General features: G+C 40.4%; 1 protein-coding gene across 1 annotated transcript in view; it reads right to left on the bottom strand.

Moving 5' to 3' along the window:
• PTPRT (protein tyrosine phosphatase receptor type T) overlaps positions 1 to 20,806 on the bottom strand; it is a 733,605-nt gene that overhangs the window by 140,693 nt on the left and 572,106 nt on the right. The window contains exons 12-13 of the mRNA XM_063145462.1: positions 12,626 to 12,899; positions 6,120 to 6,156 (exon numbers count right to left, since the gene is read on the bottom strand). Coding sequence (XP_063001532.1) covers positions 6,120 to 6,156; positions 12,626 to 12,899 — 311 coding nt within the window. The remainder of the gene's footprint in view (positions 1 to 6,119; positions 6,157 to 12,625; positions 12,900 to 20,806) is intronic.

Raw genomic sequence — 20,806 nt, forward strand, 5'->3', positions numbered from 1 at the left:
GTATGTCCATTGTGTCCCGTCCTCCCACGGTAATACAATAATCAGCACAACAGATGGTTACCTCTCCCCTCCCGCCATTGATTATTGTGTCATCTAAACCAGGCCAATGAATGGCCTTAAAGGGAGACAGCCAATGATGAGCAGGACCATATCACCTTTTCGGAAACAAGGTGTATCCTTTTTCTTTAAAGAATTTAAGCACTGCGTAGTTCCTTATCTATGTGTGTTGTACAGAATCATGTCCCTGGCCTGAAAGGGAGGGGAATAATAGTGAGCTTCAGGACTAACCTGACGAATGACCAGCCGTCTGGGAAGCCTAGTCTAATTGAGCATGTGTGCCATTACAGCCAATTATGCAATGATGCCTGGAAGGCAAGAAGAGTAACCTTCCCCTTCCTGATTACTCACATTTCAAATTTATTTCTCTCTCTCTCTCTATCAGCTTCTTTTCTTTCTCTTTTTTAAACCCTGTAAATTTCCCAGAGACTCTGGGATAAGAAAATAATTTTAAAGAAATATTTCTATTTGGGTTCAACAGCAAAACAACATGAACAACATTATAATGTGGTAATAGGAAGCAAGCATATAAAATGGGTGGCACTGGATTACCATTTGTGTGTTGTTTTAGGCATGTCATTTTAGGAAAGCAGGGAAATGCATTATCTTAGCAAATGTATATCAAACATGATATTTTAGCTCCCTTGCTCATGATCAAACATAGTAAATATAGTAACAAATTCATGCAGAGAGGCAAGGAGAAAGATTTTACATTAAAATTTCATCTATATCTATATATTCAAAAGGGGTAGGTGTATCAGCCTGTTAAGGCAGAAACAACAGTTTTGTGGCATTTTCACTGCTAACACATTTATTATGGCATAAGTAGGGTGACCATATGAAAAGGAGGACAGGGCTCCAGTATTTTTAACAGTTGCATAGAAAAGGGAATTTCAGCAGGTGTCATTTGTATACATGGAGAACCTGGTGTAATTTCCTCTTCATCATAACAGTTAAAGCTGCAGGAGCTATACTAGAGTGACCAGATTTAAAAGAGGACAGGGCTCCTGCAGCTTTAACTGTTGTGATGAAGAGGAAATTTCACCAGATTCTCCATATATACAAATGACACCTGCTAAAATTCCCTTTTCAATACAACTGTTAAAGATACAGGAGCCCTGTCCTCCTTTTCATATGGCCACCCTAGGGATAAGCTTTTATAGACTATAGCAACTGATGGACAGTACTCCAAAGAAGCTTATGCTGTAATAAACCAGTTATTCTTTAAGGAGTTACAGCACTCTTTGATGTTTTTGCTTAAGTTTATGTTACTTAACATCTACTTAACCTGGTTAAGGCTATAATTCAACATATATTTATTAAGGTCATGCTGTGGAGTTCTGGAATAACCCTTCATGAAGATCTTTATTAGGAGTGAGCAACTTCTGAGCCTCTGAATGTTTTGGCCTATAACTGGCATCAGCCCTGGCCAGCTTAGCCAATAGGGAAGGATGATGGGAATGACACACACACACACACGTAACACTTGCAGGTAAAGTAACACAACTACAACATAAGGCTGAAGAGCAGCTCCATGCTACTTCAATGAGTTCTAATCTATTACTACTTACCTGAAGAGAAGTTTAAGATGAACAATCATCATTAAACACTGATACTATTTATTATTTAAGTTATATCCAGCCTTTCTATCAAAAATGACATTCAAAATGACACATTCAGTGCTATTCTAACATGCATTTTCATGCATATTTTGATACTATTATGCTGCCCATGAGTTTTGGAAGCAACATGAGAAGCATGACTTATAGTGACTTTATTCATGACCACACTTCAGAAATGTGAAATTTGTCATCAGGCATATAGAACACAGCACAGTTTGAACTTTTCTTTATCCCTTATGAGTGCAGAGATGAGCATGAAAATGTGAGGAAGAGGTCAAGCAGAGCTTACAACTGCTGTGGGGAGTACCAAAGTCTCTTGCCCACAACACCTTGTGCCTCTTTTGTGGCTAAAACACCAAAGACTAAACTATGCAAACTATGGCAATGTGATGAAACTTGCTTACATTATATAACTTATCCTAAGAGTAGTACCCAACTGTATTATTCCACCAACTCAAATAGCGGTAGCAGAGCTCGGTTCAAGGTTTCCATTGTGCAGCTGGTTGTGCAAGCGGTTGTGCTACCACTTGCATGTTGGGTTGCACAAACAGAGTGTGCAGCTGCTTGCACAATCAATTGCACCACGGCTTGCACAAGGATGCTTGCATGAAACATAACTTTAGATGGCTTCTCCTCTTGCAAATAGTTCGGAGCCTAGTTTCCGCTAGCACAATGTCATTTGCACTAATGGAATGACACAGTTGGATATTGCCCAATATGCAGAAAATGTTTGTGTGCTGGGAGGGGCGTGTCTTTAACACTTTGCCATTGTTGTGATCCCAATCTGGACTGGGGGTTCACATGTATAATTTTAATTGATAAGAAGTGACCCATTTGTTTTAATATATCACATTTTGGCAATGAAAAGTACAGGTAAGGGGGATCTGGATCAGAACCACAATGGAGGATAAAGAGACAAACCCCACCCCCGCCGTATACCCCGCACTAGGGTCCCAATCCAGATTAAGTCCCCTGCACTTACTTTAGAGAAAACAAGAAAGAAAGGCATCACCACTAGCTATGTCTTCAAAATAATGTGTAGTCTGGGTCTAAGTCAAGAAATAACTGTTTGGGCTGGATCTAGAATTTAGCAGTAGCATGCACATCCTATAACAACTGTTCATGTTCACCTCCCATTTGAAAGCTATTGTACTAGGATTTTTCAGCCAAAACTACATTAGTCATACTCTACCAATATTTAGGAAGCTCTTTCCTTATGTAGGTTGTCAGAGACTATCACAATGACGTTCAAGTTAATGGCAATCATATTATACGTATATATATATATATATATATATATATATATATATATACTAATTTGCTTAATATTTTATCTCACAGCTCAAATGCTTGCATGTATCTACTTTAAAAAGTTGTGAATATCTCAAATGAATAAAACATTTTTAAAAGATGTATGGTACATCGGTCTTTTGATGGGTGCATAACAGTCTTTCACACCTTGCTGCAAATGAAACAAGTGATTCATCAGCAGAGCTTTCTTTTAAAAGAACATTTAAAGTTTTCTGTAAATGCTTAAAACCCCCAAAATGATCTGAAAGGGTGGATGCTGATGGCATTTTGGGAAAAGGTTCAGTACAAATCTTATCAGGTCCATATATCTAAATTATCTTTTACCATTCCCTCTCAGCTGAAGAAAGCAAAGAAAAATGAAGTAGTCCAAAATAATGTAAGTATACATGAAAGCTTGTGGTCATGAATCAATCCATTAATGGTGGCCAGGAAGGGGGGGGGAAGCAGCCTGTGTTCACTCTTAGTCACTCATAGTAATGTGTACCTCACAACATAAGCATAATGTGATCACAAGTTACCATGAATTCATATTAGACCTTTAGTGATGGCATACCAGAGGAAGACTACAGGTTAATGATATAGGGTGTACAAAATCAGTTTACCATGCACTGGGTAGGATCAGGAGTAAACACAGACTGTAAGGTGTTCAAATTGTGAAAAAGAGACCTATCATTGTTAATACCAGTAGGAATAAAATGCATAAAGAGACTTCAGCACATGCCTTCAATGGCATTTAAGTATATTTAACTTAAATGGAAGATCATGATAACAATAAACTCAGAGAAACATGTTGGTTTTAATCCACGCAAGAATAAATGTGACAATTTGACCAACCGACCCCTAATGTTCAAACTGTGGTGGCCATAAAGGGCCATTTGAATATTAGATCTAGGAAATGACAGAGCCATCATCTTCCTTAAAAATGGCGGCTCTCATCGAGGATGGGCAGCTGCCGAATGAGTCAAGTAAGTACTGCAGGCAGGGGCAGGGGCTTGCTGGATTGAAGAAAGTGAGCAGGGAGTGGGGAATGGGCAGGGAGGGATGTGTGGGGAGGGGCTGAGCAGGGAGGGGGCAATTGGGGAGTACAGTAGGCCACATGCTCAGGAGCCCACACCATCTAACCCGCCTTGGACATTCAGATCTTGCTTCAAATCCAAAGCAGGTCGGATGGGCCTGAAGCAGCCCGAGGTGGATTGGGGGGAGGTCCCTACACAGACCTACTACTGCATCCTATGCAAAACAATATTTTTCAGTTGGTGTTTTGTATATTAGTTCTTGTTGTTGGGAGGTAGCACAAAAAAGTGGTAAATTGACATGTCATGTGATAAAATGAGTTGAACTTATGGGGAAGTCCTTGTCAGTGAGAAGGACATATTGTATGAGAAAGGGATCCTCTAGAAAAACAGCATAATCCTTGGTTGAAGAAGCCCCTTTCTTGCTCAAAATACAATGGCTATTCCTACCAAAATAAGAGACGAATGAAGGTTTTTCTATAACACCACTGGCAGCAGTCTTTCTTGATTCTGGAATTCGGTCGAGAGGGCAATTAAGAGTATTTTTAGTTTTTATATAGCTACTTGTCCATCACCTGACTGCCATCTTTTCCCTTAATTATTCATTGCATATTACAAAGGTTTCCAGAGATATTCTCATGCTGAGCTGATCCTTGATTAATTTTATAAGGCATTAAAGTACACAAATAATAGGCTCAAATTTCACATATACAAACACAGCAAAGGAGGCAGCAGGAGGGATACAAGCCATAACATGCAAAAGAGCTGTGAAGGCCACAGCTGCCAATGAAACTGGATAAACTGAACTATTATAATTATGTTATTCCGTATGATATCATTGCAAAGTTTGGGGGAAAATTGAGAATACAAAACCGCCTGTGAAGCAGTCTTTATATGATTGCTCCCCCCACCAGTTCTGCAACTGTGTTCAAGGGTATGTTTACTTGAAGATGCAGAACTGGCTGACAGGAATTCTCCTCTTTTACTTTTTGTTACAAATAAATTGCTTTATTGACACCTTTGCTGGCAAAGCCACCTCCAGGGTGATTCTCTTCCATTCTCAGGAGGCTCATAAGAACTACTATAATAATAAAAAAACATACTAGGCCACCTATAATGCCTTTCCACAGTGGTCACAACCTTGTCATTTAGACTGAGGGGTGACAAATGTATTATTTTAACAATGCACTGCCATTCCATTTGGATCAAGCTAGATACTGGTATGTGGCCAGTTGTTTGATTTCTCATCTCATATTAGTGTTAATCTGAAGCCTTTCTTGTCAAGGTCACTGGAAGAAAACCAGCAAAACTGGTAGAAGACCCATATCAAGACATGGCAGATATGTAAGAAATGGGGGAGATCAGTCCCAGTGGAAATCAATGGCACATGTTATCTTGGAACTCTGCTTGCCAATACAATTATCCCACTCAGGCCTTAGCTAGACCTAAGGTTTATCCCAGGATCATCCTGGGTCATCCCTGTTCATGTAAATGACACACAGGATATCCGAGGAGCAGGCAGGGACGACCCCGGGACAACCCTGGGATAAACCTTAGGTCTAGCTAAGGCCTTAGACTACCATGCCATTATGAAGACCAAGAGCATCACCTAAGGCATTATGTTCTTATGAGGGTAATAAGAAAAAAATGAAGGAAGCTAAAGAAAGCAAGGGAAATATTGGGGGATTGGAAATAATAATAAGAATGATAACGATCTATCTGCCTTAAGCCAAGACATATAGATCTCCACACCACATGTATTCATTAAGGGAACGTTCTTCTGCATGTTTAGACAGAAAAAAATCCTACAACTCCCAGCTTTCCCCAGCCAGCCTAGGACTTCTTTCCAGTCTAAACTTGCATAGAATTGTGCCCTAACTTTCTTTTTCTGCCTTCTCCTTTCTGAATTAATCACAAATAGTTTAAATGACTGCACCCCCAACCCAGAAAAAAAGCTGTTTTGAGAAGAGTAGCTATATTATTCTATTGCAGCAGAACTACAACATGTCCTATAGTATCTTAATGATCACCTCGTGGCTGTATTTTGTATCACAAGGGAATTTGTTTCCATGTCAGCATTATGCTCAGAACTAGGAGAAACAGATCTTCAACATACCTTTTGTGGCCAGCCGGACACAGTTGATTTTGGTCTCCTGCAAATGACAGAATATGGAAGGACATCAGATGTGCTTGTTTCACTATTGATAAACAGTTTAATAACCAGTGTTTTCCTTGAGTTCTTTGCAATCAAGCACAAGAACTCTTACTTTAATTCTTATCCTAATAAATTTGCAATTGTTACTGATACCGTATGTTGCACAGGATCTAGATATCTTCCCTCTAGGCTACACATCTATTACACAGGAATATCTTATGACCACATAACTGTGACTCAAATAGTATTATTTAACATCTGAAAATATAGTGCACCCATAACTACTTAAATTGCTCTGTGGGATATGTACCATGGGAACTGATGAATGCCTGTTCAGATAGCAACTGTTCTGAAAACTATGGTGCTTAAGGATGTGTGAAGCAGCAAAACTCAACCTCCAGCTGAATTCCACCTCATTCCAGCTCATGTCCATATCAGATTGGAGGCATTGCTGTTGTTTTTCTTTTCACACATATTTTTTTCATGTTTACATGCAATTTCCTCCCCAGATGCAAACATCAGTTGTTCACACTTTTCATTGAACTTGGAGGGATCTAGGTAGGAATTAGATGCAAGCTAGGAATACAGCCAGAAGTAGATAGGAAGTAAAGGCAAGGCAAGAATAGAGAACAGACTGGAGACACGTTTGATGCACACAGAGTGAGTCCTTGTGGGGAAATCACATTTTCAGTTGGAAGGATCAACAGGCCTTTTGTTGCCACCTAGGATGGAGAATGAGACATGATCAAACATTCCCTATGATGTATTTCCATGGCCTCTAGAAGTGACTGTCCAAGTAAGGTGCCAGGCTAAACTAACAGCAGGCCCTGGTTTGAGATCCCAATACCCCTGACCCATATTTAGATCATTCTTAATTCCTGTGCTGATCCTGGATCTGCAGAAACCTACTGTCTTCTTCATCCTATCTATAGTGAATGTGCATTAACACTAGTGTTCAGAATCTCTCTCTTTCTCTCTCAGCATAATTTATTGACATGGCTTATACTATATGGTACATGACTACGTTGCACATCATAACATGCCTTTGTGGTTCTGAAAAGTTACCTTGTCAGTTGGTAATAAGCTGCACTTTCCAGTTATGACTGTTATGTACACATCACCATTACTTGACTGTGTGCTATTACTTCATGTCACTTGTAGCCATTGGATGGGGTTACACTCCCCCTGAAAGACTGTGTCTGCAGCTTGGGGGTGCTTCTGCATCCGTTGCTCCAAATGACAGCCCAGATAGATGCGACGGCCAGGAGTGCCTACTATCAGCTTCAGCTGATACACCAGCTGTGCCCCTTCCTAGAGTTGGAAGACCTAAAGATGGTAGTGCATGCACTGGTAACTTCAAGGCTTGACTTCTGCAATGTGATCTAAATAGGGCTACCTTTGTGCCTAGTCTGGAAACTTCAACTAGTTCAAAGTATGCAGCCAGGCTGGTCACCGGTACACCTAGGGGTGACCACATTACACCAGTTTTAAAATCTCTTCACTGGCTGCCAATTAGTTTCCGGGTGAAGTATAAAGTGTTGGTTATCACCTTTAAAGCCCTACATGGTTTAGGTCCAGGCTACTTGCGGGATCGCCTTCTCCCATACAATCCGCCCCGCACACTCAGGTCCTCTGGGAAGAATTTACTCCAGCCGACAAAAACAAGACTGACAACTATTACCCAGAAGACCTTTTCTTCTGCCGCTCCCCATTTGTGGAATGGCTTGCCGGGAGAGATTCGTCAACTTAACAGTCTTTCCAAATTTAAGAAAGCCATAAAGACTGATCTCTTCCGGCAGACCTACCCAGTTGAATTTTAAATTTGCCTTTTAATAGTGTGCTGCTTTTAATAATGTATCAGTTTTAAATATTTTAATTAGTTATATGATGTTTGCATTCGTGTTGTACCCCGCCTCGATCCAGAGGGAGAGGCGGGTAACAAATAATTTTGTTTTATTATTATTATTATTATTATTATTATTATTATTATTATTATTATTATTTGCTTATTAACACATCAATAAAAGTCTTGGGGGACTTCAATTTACTCATGTGATAGTTCTGATCAAGCACACACAAAATAAGTAAGTACACACATCTGATATCCAGATCCAGGCCGTGAGAATGGTGCCTCCTGCTGCCAGTGAGCCCTTCCTACCTCTTATTTCCTCATAATGCCTTTACAAAGGAAAGTTTGCTTAAAAGCTCCATCCGACAAGCATTTTATTGCATGCTCATTAATGGGCACTCACGGAGTTTGCACAGGTCACTCACATGACGTTTTCTGCCTCCCGCATGCCTTCCACCCCTTCTGGCCTTCCTTGAGCGACAACCCCCCACTCCCCCGGTTAAGTTTCCTCTTTTGAAAAGAGGAAGTAACTGAGGAACGAAAACACTGGCAGAGAAGCAAAGGTTGGGAGCGTGTTAACCCCCGGTGTGATGGAGCTTTAAGAAGGGACTGGCAGGGAAGACACACTGATGGTGAACTCAAGGCAATCCGGGCAATTTCTGAACTCCTCCAATTCCAAATTTGACCCTGTTGAGAATTGTAATTTAGCTAACTCTGATCCTTGATGTGTACGCTGGGAAATCAAGCGAGTGTGCAAACACAGCGTTTCCCAAGAGGTGTGCAGGTAATTGAACTCTGTGGACTGCTGAGCTGAGTTGTATATCAGGTCTCAATTAGAGCCAATTAAGTCCTGTTATGTGGCCAATAGAGGTGTGCTTACTTGTCCCACCCTACAGATTATGGTTCGGATAACAATGAGGGATCTGCTTTGAAAGCCTATTATTTCCAAACCAACCAACCAACCTCCCTCCCTCCCTCTCTCCCTCTCTCTCTCTCTCTCTCTCTGTGTGTAGGGGAGTATTTTTACATGCCAATTTATGTTTTATCCTAAAACTTGCTCTGAAAAATGAATTAATTGAACATGGTGAGAAAGCTACTGGCTTGGAAAGACATAACAATAGTGTTGGATCTGCATTGTTAGTGCTTCACTTTGTAGCAGAGTAAGCTCTATTCCATGGTCTTACAGTCTCTGCTACCATTAGCTGTGATTGTTGCATTGAAAAAAGAGCATAATTAATAGCCAGTAATATAACAAATGTGGTAAATTACAGCTGAGTTAGATCATGGGCCTCTTCACTTTCTGTTGCACAATGCGATACTTGTGTGTGTTTTTGAATCAGGATAAGATAGACATTCATTTGAGTTCCAGTCTGTGGGCTGTCATCGGGGAGTTGGACTATCTGGTGCTTCTCACAGAAGGTAGCCTAAATGGAACATGTGTGAAACAGAATATTCTTTGGCTTTGTTGAACAAAGCACCTGTTCCTGAATGGTGTGAATTTTGCTCTGTGGGCTTGTCAAAAGCCAGATGCTTAACTGAAATGTGTCAGAGTTTAGTGTAAAGGAAAAACAACAAAACAAAACAAAAGCATAAGCCAAGCTTTTTACCTGTGGGAGAGGGAGAAACACAATTAGTTCTTGCTGATCTTATGGAGATCATGCAAGAAACTGATATCAACTTAGAGGCAGTGAAGAAATGCCAAATTAGCAGAATATGATATCAAACTGATATCATGCCTAACAACTTATAGCCCATGAACTAGCAGAATTCAACTCATGACCACTTTTAGAAATATGTTTCTTCCTCCACACCTGTCTGGAATATGCACAACTGTTGCATATGAGTTCATTTTCTGTCTAGTAATTCCCATCTAGGAATGTCATGGGCTCAAGGCTCATCGATTTCTCCCTGGCTCTGCCCCCTAGATGCCATTCTATGGATCCCCATGCGTGCCTGACTCGGCGCACACAGAGTCGGGCAAGCACAGCGATCCCCACTGCACCACCAAGCTGCCATTTTCAGGAAATGGCAGCTCATCCTTTTACATAACAGGCCCATTTGTGCAAAAGAGCGACCTGCCATTTCCCACAAAATGGCAGCTTGGTGGAGCAGTGGAATGCCTCTCGCCAGGTGCCTGTGGACCACCCAGCAGATCGCCACACATGGCGAATGGGGACAGGCAGCTGTTAGGGGTCTGGCAAGCAGCACGGGCAGGGCAGAGTTCGGCCATCCGTCTTCCCATCTGTTTTTATCCCCCTTGAGGTGGCAATGTAGTTCACTATTCTTTGTAGTCAGGCATAGGTCAGGCCCTCATTTCCTTAAATTTATTCACCAAAACATTCAAATCCTCCCAATTAATTTAGCAGATCCGCCACTGCCCACACACTAAGGATGTATGAGAAATTTGTTTCAGTTCAAAAAAAATTAAATCACATTTACCTGGTTTGTACCTCCCAAACTGAACATGGTCTTTAAAAAGTGTATGTTCATGCATGCTATGGAATAAAGAGAGGACATGGCACACATTCTGGAAGTGCTATTTAGAGCTTGAATCTCTTAGAATATAGTGGTTTTAATTAAGATTTGGCTAAAATACTGTGCAGAGGGAGAAGGAGAGAATGGAGTGAGGAAACTTTGAGTTGAATTACTCTGTTGTTCCCATGACATCTACCATAGACTTCAACAGTTCTATACACATTGACAGTTCTATGCATTATGGACTTCAGATGAAAAATAAAGGATGTTCCAGTGGTCTACAACAGGGATGCATAACCTGTGTCCCCCGAGGCCTTTACTGTAGCCACCCAAGGATGACCTGAATCTTCTTCAGTTGAAGTCTTCTCCCCATCCTACTGAATTCCCTGCTGACAGTACATTCCACTCTGTCCCCCAGACAGCCTCATACAGACAGCTCTTATCCTACCACTGCTAGCAGTGAGGAAAGAGCAATGTATAGTAGGATCACTGGGGTGGTGTGTGTGCGCACGTATGGTCCATGTGCCACATGGCCAACAACCTTATCTCTGGCCAACAACATGACCCCGCAGCACTAGAAGAATGGAAAGGAACATGGGCTCCATGTCATGACTCAATGATGAAACCACAAAACATGGATGGGACTGCGGTTAAGGTTTTTGGTTTGGGGGAAAACAGCCAAACTATTTTTGGAGTGGGTGTGGGTTACTTGCTGGGGGTTTTTAAAGTTTTTTTTTAATGCAGTCCAAATGTTAACATTTCATTTTTAAATCTTGTTAAAATATCTCTCATTCTCTCTTGTCTTGACATAGCACCACTGCAATTGACAAGATAAGCAACCCTGGCTAGGAATGGCCAGGCCAGATGAGTCTATTTCATAAGTGTGTTGGTTTTGTATGTGTAGAGCTTCGGCTATTGGGCGGTATAAAAATGTAATAAATAAATAAATAAATAAATAAATACATTCATATGTCCCTGTCTGGTTCTGTATTTATCTCTGTGCGTTTTTTAAAGCCCTGCATGGAAATGTGCTTTTAAATCTATCTCTATATACATATTTTTGAACTCATTTCCTCACGCAATGCAATTTCTAAACATATGTACTCCAAAATCATGCATTTCTAAATGTATTTTATCTTGAAATGTGCAACGTACTGTGATACTTTTTTTGATCTAAGAACTGAATTGCAAAATGCAGAGCCATACGAAATCTAAAATATAACCATGTTATATTTTAGCACATTAGTCAGGGAGGTGTCGATTTGGTCAGTAGTATCAGAATTTACAAAGAACAAATTCCTCAAGCATCCCTACTCAAAACATTCCAGCTATTTTCTTCCACCCCTTAAAACTCTCTTCCACAAGATGCACGTCTACAAGAGAAAGGACATGAGCCACTTAAATCACATATGTTTTATTTGTATAACTATATGACTAACATGTAAGTCCATGTAACTGTTCCAATTAACAGTTATAGGCACTTAAATTCTGTCTGTCAACCTCACACTAACAGCAACTTATGCTACATACAATTGTCTTAATTTGATGTGATTTACATAGGGGTCGCTGTTTCAGTCTGTTACAGCAAAAACAACAAAGAGCTTTTTGGCCCCTTAAAGTTTAAGGCAGGGATGAAGAGGGAAAAGGCACTGGAAACTGGAAACAAGAAAGGAGGCAAACTCTGGTGCTCGAAAAAGAAGAGCGCAATAAAATTCTCTTCTTCTTCTTCTTCTTCTTCTTCTTCTTCTTCTTTTTTTTTTTTTTTTTTTTGAGCACCAGAGTTTTCCTCCCTTTTTGTTCCCTTAAAGTTTAACAAATGTATACTGGCATAAACTTCTGTGGATACCTAAAGCTTTATTGTTTATTCGTTCAGTCGCTTCCGACTCTTCGTGTCGGAAAGCTTATGCTACAATAAATTCATTAGTCTTTAAGGTGCCATAAGACCCTTTGCTGATTTTAATTTGAAGTACCTACCTTCAAATAAAGAACAAAATCCTTGAACAATGGTGACCGGGGAGTTTAGAACCCAGAAGCATTTATTCTTATCAAAACGTTGGCTGAAACTGAAGTTCTCCCAACCAGACCAGAGATATATCAAAGCAATGAGGACGGCTAAGCAAAACTTTGTTCTCAACACACTTACCCCATTTGCTTTACTGAGAGCCTGAAAATAAATGCTGTAGCTTTTCAGGGGTGAAAGTGGAGCGTTCCAATAGCCATTGTATGTTTTGTTGTCTCCCACTGTGAAGGGCTGAGTAACAGGAAGATTGACTGGTTTCAACTCAGCTGCAAAGTAATGGGGAGAGTCGAGACTTGAAGCATTTTTGTAGCTTACTGGAACAGAGAAGCATTCAATGATGTCTGCAGCCCTTCGTGATTTCTGTGGTCTTTCTTCTTTCACAACCAGCTGATAAACACTGGAAGAGAAGGAACAGCAAGGTTCAACAGGATGAGCCTGCACTTATTCAAACAGAATCCGAAATCAAATGGATGCAAGATGGAATATCCAAAGAATCCAACCAGATAGCATAAGAGGCAAAGCTATGGGCAAAGGAGAAGGAAAACAACACAGAACCACACTAGGATCACAGGACAGGGTTACGCAACACTGAGCCAGAGTTTTCCAGCTGCTCATGCTAAAACCCTGGACAAATTACAAAAAGGTTTACTAGGGGCTGGAAATTGAAGGAATCTCTAACCAATCAGAAGCTGAGGGTCAAAATTATATAGCATCTTTTTCTTACAACCATTGTTTCCCACAGCTCATCCTCAGCTGCAGCTTCTGGTATCTTAGGGATCCTGACCCTTCAAGGCATGTAGCTGATCTGACATGTAATACAAACACACTCTTTCTACAATGCCACCCGGAGGAACTGTGTGCTGGGGCTTCCAAGTGTTTACTTTGCTTCTGATTTTTCACTCAAGGCCAGTTGCAAAATAATAATGCCCTGAACCATGTACACCTAATTCTGGTGCTCCTCTTAGACCTATCTCTGATCATCTCAATGCAAGTTCTCAAGGATTCTTATATCGAGAAACCCAGCATGTGTGTGAGATGAATAGGATGAAGGCAGCAACACTGCCTAGGCTTTCAAAAGAACCAGCAGTATCATGGTTGAAATTATTTCTTTCTCTCATGATATATTAAAAGACCTTGAGCCATAGAGGAACAGAATAAAGAGAATATTGTCCAGGCAACTGCCATAGCAAAACTTCCAACCCAACATGCCTGTAGCACATGGATGGTCAACACATGGTCCACAGGCTACGTGTGCCCACTGCCAAAGCCTTTCTTGTAGCCCATGAAAGGTTACCCACTGATGTCACCCAATTATGCTGATTTCCCCCCTCTGTCCCCTCTGGAAAGCACAGCAGGCACAATGCTGTTGCCGCCACTGAAGCAGTAGTCTGCCCAATGCGCAAAAGCATGGCAAAATGTACTCCATGCACAGGCCTTCTTTCTCCTTCCACATCATTAAAAAGCAAGAAGACACTTTCCAAACAAGCCTTGTAGCAAGCCAGCTACAATATTACATCAAGTGTGGAGGAGATTATGCATAAGAAAAGCAGACCAAATATCCACATATTTATCCATTTGCGATTGACGCCTATATACCACCCATTCAAATGTTGACAGCGTTGTTACGTCCTCAGTCTATTGCATTATGGGAGGTGAACATTTATCCTTCCAACGTAATAATATCAATCTTTTGGCTGCCGTTAAAAAGACTTTGTGGAGTCCTATAAACCCAAAACAAGGGGGTTTTTTGCTGAATGAGGTGTAGCCTAAGATCCATAGAAGTCCTTCACATTTAAGAAAACCCTATGTAGCATCCAGATGCAGAGTTCCTTGTTCCCTCTGCCACTCTTAAAACTCAGGTTTGGCACTGAACACTAGTCACCCATTTGACAAAGAGAACAGGTGTTACTGCAAGTCACTTCACTTCTCATCAGGGTATTCATATATGCTACTCTCAGCTGTCTATACGGAGCTCTTCCTTTGTGTTGTTAGACAGGAGAGATCGATGGAAGGCCAGGGAACAGCTAGTACCCATCATTCTCGCTGCTTTCAGAAGCTTGTTGTGGCAGAAAGACGGGCCTAAAACATTTCAAGTGACATCTTACCAATATTACTGTAGGAAACAATGGGATGGCAGCTAAAGCAAGAAAGAGAATCCAAATATCTAACCCACATGCTGAAATCAATCACTGCCTTTTTTTATGAGTGCATGGCATACGCTTCCCTAAAAGACAGAACAAAAACAAAAAGGAGCAGTGATTTTTTAAATTGACAGAAATAACAAGAGAAAAGTGAAGTTTATATAGAGGTGCAGGAGCATAGACATCTGTAGTCATATGCAGACATTGTATATGGGTACGTGGGAAAAGGGGGGCATTAGGATTGTGTCTTCTGGACCAATCCCAACCTCATTTAATGTCATGTCTGTAGAGCAATCTTTGCAAATGCACCTTAATGTGCATCAGCTCAAAACCCATTCATTCAGGCAATATATTAAATTTATGGATAAGATTCTAGCATTGTTTAGTAGAGATGAACCATTTGTCCATGCATGTAAGCATTTTCTGGAGCAGAAAATCCTTCCTAGTAATTCTACTGAAGTCAAACATAGTGAATGTATTCTTTCCACCTACAAAACTGTCTTACTGTAGTCAATGGGGAACACTGCAACTCATAATGCCATTGTCATGCATGCAGACACAATATGTCATTACTGTGGGCTTCAAGGCCAGAACAGGAACCAAGCTGCCATGTCAGGGCTGGTTTAAAAATGGATACACAGTTCAGCCCCACGTAAGGCTGCCAAAAGGCACTTTTTCATGGTGGTGTGTCACAAAGGAGCCATGTTTGCAAGCCTTCTGCACATCATTCATTCATCTGCATTCATACACACCCACACCGGTGATGGCCCAATTACATTAAATATCTCCATGCAGGTGTCATATCTTTTGGTGGTTGCTAGTAAAAGCATTGTTCATGTGATCTCCCAGCACATGCACTAAGAGACTTACAAATATTTATTTATTTATTTATTTATTTATTTATTTATTACATTTTTATATAAAATATAATACTCATAAGGAGATTATATAAAATATAATACTCATAAGGGGAGTGTCGCCATGTGGAGGCAGTTTCCACGGCTTCAACATGGGACCTGTATGCATGGAACCACAAAGGGGTGTAAGGTATGAAGTGACCATCGGAGTTCATTGGAGAATGTATGGATAGGTCTAAAACTGCTGATTCATCCTTCAAATATGCTTAAGTCCATATTGTCATTGTTACAGGATTTTATTGTATGAGATTTCAATATGTAAGCCACCTTCGGAGGGCTTTTGAACTTAAATGCAGACAATAAAATAAATAAAATAAAATGACCTCAGAACGTATGCCCAATTACAGTTTCAGTAACTTCTTCCTGGCCCAAACCAGTTTTAAAACAGGAATTCCATTTATATGCTTTATACAGCATCATTCCCTGACCACACATAAAGCCTACCCTGACCACTTCATGCTTGGATAAGTCAGCTAACTCAGGCCATAGCTAGAGTTAAGGTTTATCCCTGGATTGTCCAGGGGTCAAACCTGTTCATCTAGGTGACACACAGGGGATCCAGTGCTCAGGCTGGGGCGAACCCTGGATGATCCCAGGATAAACCTTAGGTCTCGCTGTGGCCTAAGTCTACCAGAGGCTATTAGAGGCCAGTTGACCACCTGCCAAGACACCAGAGACTCCTATCCCATGACTGTCTCCCATCAAATTGCTTTCCTAAAAGATCTCTCCAAGTAATATTATGCAGCATTCATAACAATAAATTATATACCTATAATAAAAAGTGGATGTGTTTGCCTGTCTGTTTATCAATGTGATAGTTAGTACCAAGACCATGGAACTTAGACACCTGAAACTTGGCATGCATACTAAGACTATATAACACTAGTCTTAAAAGTATTGCATTGGCTGCCAATATGTTTCCAGTTGGAATTCAAGATGTTGGCAATGACATTCAAAGCCCTAAATAGCTTGGGACCTCGGTACTTGAGGGAGCGCCTTTCCCTATATGTGCCTGCCCAAGATTTGAGATCTGTTGGAGGACCCCTCCTCTGCATCCAACCAACGTGAGACATACATTATGGTGGGACAAAGGAGAAAGTTTTCTCTGTTGTGGCACCCCGGTTATGGAATACCTTCCCCTTGAAGACCTGGCTGGCTCTGACACTGGCTTCATTTCGGCGCCAAGTTCAAACATGGCTCTTTATCAAAGTGTTTGAGAGCTAAATTCCCCATGGTTACACATAGTTTTAATTGATTTTAATTGTTTTATTTCCTTTAATTTTTTTTTTACCATTTTAATTTGTTAAGGATTTAATACATTTTTAGCTGTTTAAAATATTTTTTTATTTATTAAATTTATATACTGCCCTATAGCCGAAGCAATCTGGGCAGTTTACAAAAGTTAAAACCAGTGAACATTAAAAAGTATACAAAATTTAAAACCATCAAAAATATAAACACAACAGTATAAAACAACAGTATCCATTTAAACAACAACAGTTCTGGAGTTCATTAAAAAGCAAACAAACTTAGCATATGTTATTAAATGCTGTAAAATGCCTGGAAGAAGGGAAAAGTCTTGAACTGTCGCCAAAAAGAGAACAATGTTGGCGCCAGGCAAGACTCATCGGGGATATCATTCCATAATTGGGGGCCACCACTGAAGAGGCCCTCTCCCTCATTGCCATCCTCCAAGCTTCTCTCGGAGTAGGCACTAGGATGAGGACCTTAAATGTTGAGTGCAGTGTACAAGTAGGTTCATGTTGGGAGAGGCGTTCCATCAGGCTGTGTTCCCAAGCTGTGTAAGGCTTTATAGGTTAAAACCAGCACCTTGAATGTTTATATTCAAGGCTTTCTCCGCTGTGGCACCCCAGTTGTGGAACGAGCTCCCCAGAGAGGTCCGCTTGGCGCCTACACTGTACTGCTTTTGTCGCCAGCTGAAGACCTTTTTATTCACTCAGTATTTCAACACTTAATTTTAACTTAAATTTAAATTTTACTGTTTTAACTCTGTATTTTAATCTTATAATCAACTTTGCTGTGTGGTTTTATCCTGGTTGCGCTTTTTATACTGTATTTCGTAATTGTGTTTTAAACTGTTGGGTGTTTTACTGTGGTTTTAATTTTTGTGAACCGCCCAGAGAGCTTCGGCTATTGGGCGGTATAAAAATGTAATAAATAAATAAAATAAATAAATAAATAAATATTGTTCTGATTTTATCTGTACGCCACCCGGAGATCCCAGTGATAATAGGGCAGGATACAAATATTTTAATAAATAAATAAATAAATAAAATAAATAAATAAATAAATAAATAAATAAGGGAGCATCTCATGGTTATTTTATTTTTTAAATGTATTAATTAATTTTAATTAATTGAAATGTGTCCATGTGGTTGAAGCTCACAGTAACATCTTCAGCCACTAAGAAGCAGGCTAACTGCAGCCAGGGGAGATTAGTGGTCTGAGAGACAAAATTAAATGCCTGCCCCTCCCCCTGTTGTGGACTGACTCCTCTCTCAAGGAGCTATAAGGGTGCACTATGGCAAGGGGCTTGTGCCTGGGGGTGCCATACAGCATGACATCACTCATACCGGATGCACCCCATGTGTCCAGCTCTGACAGCTGTATAAGTTTGCTTGAAGACTTCATTGTATTAAACTAAGTGCTATTCCAACCTATGTGAAGCGGTGTCCATTTGCTAGAAAACAAGTAAGAAAGAAACAGATTTCAGTTACAGCTGCTTTATGTTTTCAGAAATGGGGGTCATCCATCGCTTCTTTGTCATTGAATAGTATGTGTAACCCAGGACTCCCCAACCTTTTGGGACCAGTGGACACATTTGGGGATTTTAGAAACTGCTGGGACACCACAACAAAATGGTTCCCATGAACGAAGTGGCTAGCCACACAATGGCTGCCATGGTGGGCTGGCCAGTCAAAAGTGAGTGAAACAAGAGGGAGGAACAGTGAGGCTAGAGGCTGAAGGGAGGAAGAAATAGCAAGGCAAAGGGGTAGAGGAAGGACAAGGCTGGAAGCTAGGAGGGGGAGAAACAGTGGGCTAAAGAGATGGGAGGAAAGAGCAAAGCTGGAAGCTGGGATGGAGTGGGCATGTAAACGTCTGGCGCATTATGCTTTATTCTGTGATATTAATACTAGGAACGTGCAAATTAGCAAATCCTGAGGTTGCTGAGGTCCTCTGAATTCTACCTCAAACTCATTCTAACTCATGTCTGTATCAGATTGAGAGCTTTGAGGTTTTCTTCTGTTTGCACAAAAGTCCACGTACATTTTCATGCATGTTTATCATGCATCAATTGTGCACATTTTGAAATCTACGTATTTTCCCCATTGATTATAACATGGTTGTGTGCATTTTTCAACATACATATGTTGCTGAACACATTTTTAGGGGTCTGCAAATCATGTCATAAATTCAGAAATGTATGGACTTCAACCACAGGCTGTGGCTGAGTATGGGTTTGGGTCCAGGAAGTGCAAATTGAGTATATTCTGGTCAAAAACAGGATAAAACTAATTTCTCATACTTTGCATTTAATACTAGTCCTGATTACCAAAGAGTCAAGTACAAATTGCTTCAAAAACATCTCTTAGTTGTAATGAGCATATTCTATCCACTGTTAAACAGGCTTTTTGCATACTGTACAAATGACAATTACAATAAAAATGTTTTACTAAATGAATCTTGGCTCCCTGGTTGTAAGAAATACTCCAATGTTATAATCCCTCAAATTGGACAAATTAGTTTGGCTGTGAAAGTTAAGCAGCCCGCAGGGCTAACTGTATGGAACTTGAAGTCCTTTTCAAACCAACCTCCACAGATTTTACAAACTCTTCATCTTCAGAGGAGGGGTTTGGCTTTTAAGATATGACTGTTTAATTAGTTGTGCAGCCTTCTTAAAAATAGTGAAAGGAATTGCATGATGGCATTGCTAAGAACACAAGAAAAAATAAAATAGGCCTGTTTGGAGTTAGAACACAGAACTATTTGGCAGAAACAGTGCTCCAAATTTGTTTTGTTTTTTAAAAGTATATTTCTGAGTGGAACGCACACACACACACACACACACATTATTATTATTATTATTATTTATTTATTTATATAGCACCATCAATGTACATACACTCCAAGGACACCTCCTTCCCCTGTCCAAATACTCTTCTAATCCAGGAAACCTTGATTCCTCTCAAGAATAGAATTAGACTTTATCAAGAATCAGACAAGAAGCTTTCAAGCTAAAGGAGGTTGTTCTGCAGGTAATCATAAAGAGCTTCGCACATTTCAAAACCTGGATTATATCAGAAATCTAGTTATAAATGCAACAACTATTTTGCTTCGATGCTCAGCAATGCAATTCACATTTCCATTTCTGAGACTTGTAACAAGGTTTCAGAGCAATTGCATGCACACAATTTTCTACCTCTTTTGCTATCTTTAATCAATCGACTTGGGGATTTTCAGGTAGCCGAGGTTTTTAAGTGGGATGCGGCATCCTTTCAAAGAAGCAGCTTGACAATTGTACAAATTGAACGTAATGTCATAAATTAATAGTACAGATTAATGACGGAGGGAAATCAGGATCAGGTGAGATTTTTTAAAAAAAGAAAAGAAAAGAAAGAAGATATAAAACTTATACATTCCTTACACTTATGAGTTGTGTAAGGATAAGCTACAACCTGACCTGCTGATGTCACTTACCCCGCAAGGCCCCGAGGCACTTATATCTAAGTTCTCTAGCAACTTTGGTATTTAAAATTTAAAAACACCTGACAAATGAAAGGTACAGATCACACATTCAAGAACCTACATGGATTCAGCTGTGCACACATAGACACTGGGCACGAACCAAAATCACAGTAATTGATAACCACGTGTAGAATAGGGCTTCTTCTTGCTCCATTTCCCTGTGCAATGTGCTACACACCCTCCAAATCTGCTCTGGAAGGTCTCCTAACACTCCCTAGGGGGAGAGCAAATCCATTCTCCCAGCTGTTTCCGTTCCACTGGCAAACTGTTAGCAATAAATACATCTCTCTGCCTATTTCATTCAGTCCCCCTGAATGAAAAAGGAATCAGTCAGACATGGCCAATAGACTTAAAGCTCCATCCGATGAGTGTTTTATTGCACGCTCGTTACTGGACACTCACAGAGTTTGCTCAGGTCCCTCACGTGACGTCGTCTGCCTCCTGCGCGCCTTCCGCCCCTTCTGGCCTTCCTTGCGCAA

This window comes from Elgaria multicarinata, chromosome 1 (assembly GCF_023053635.1).
Source record: "Elgaria multicarinata webbii isolate HBS135686 ecotype San Diego chromosome 1, rElgMul1.1.pri, whole genome shotgun sequence".
In the NCBI taxonomy this organism is placed as follows: Eukaryota; Metazoa; Chordata; class Lepidosauria; order Squamata; family Anguidae; genus Elgaria; species Elgaria multicarinata.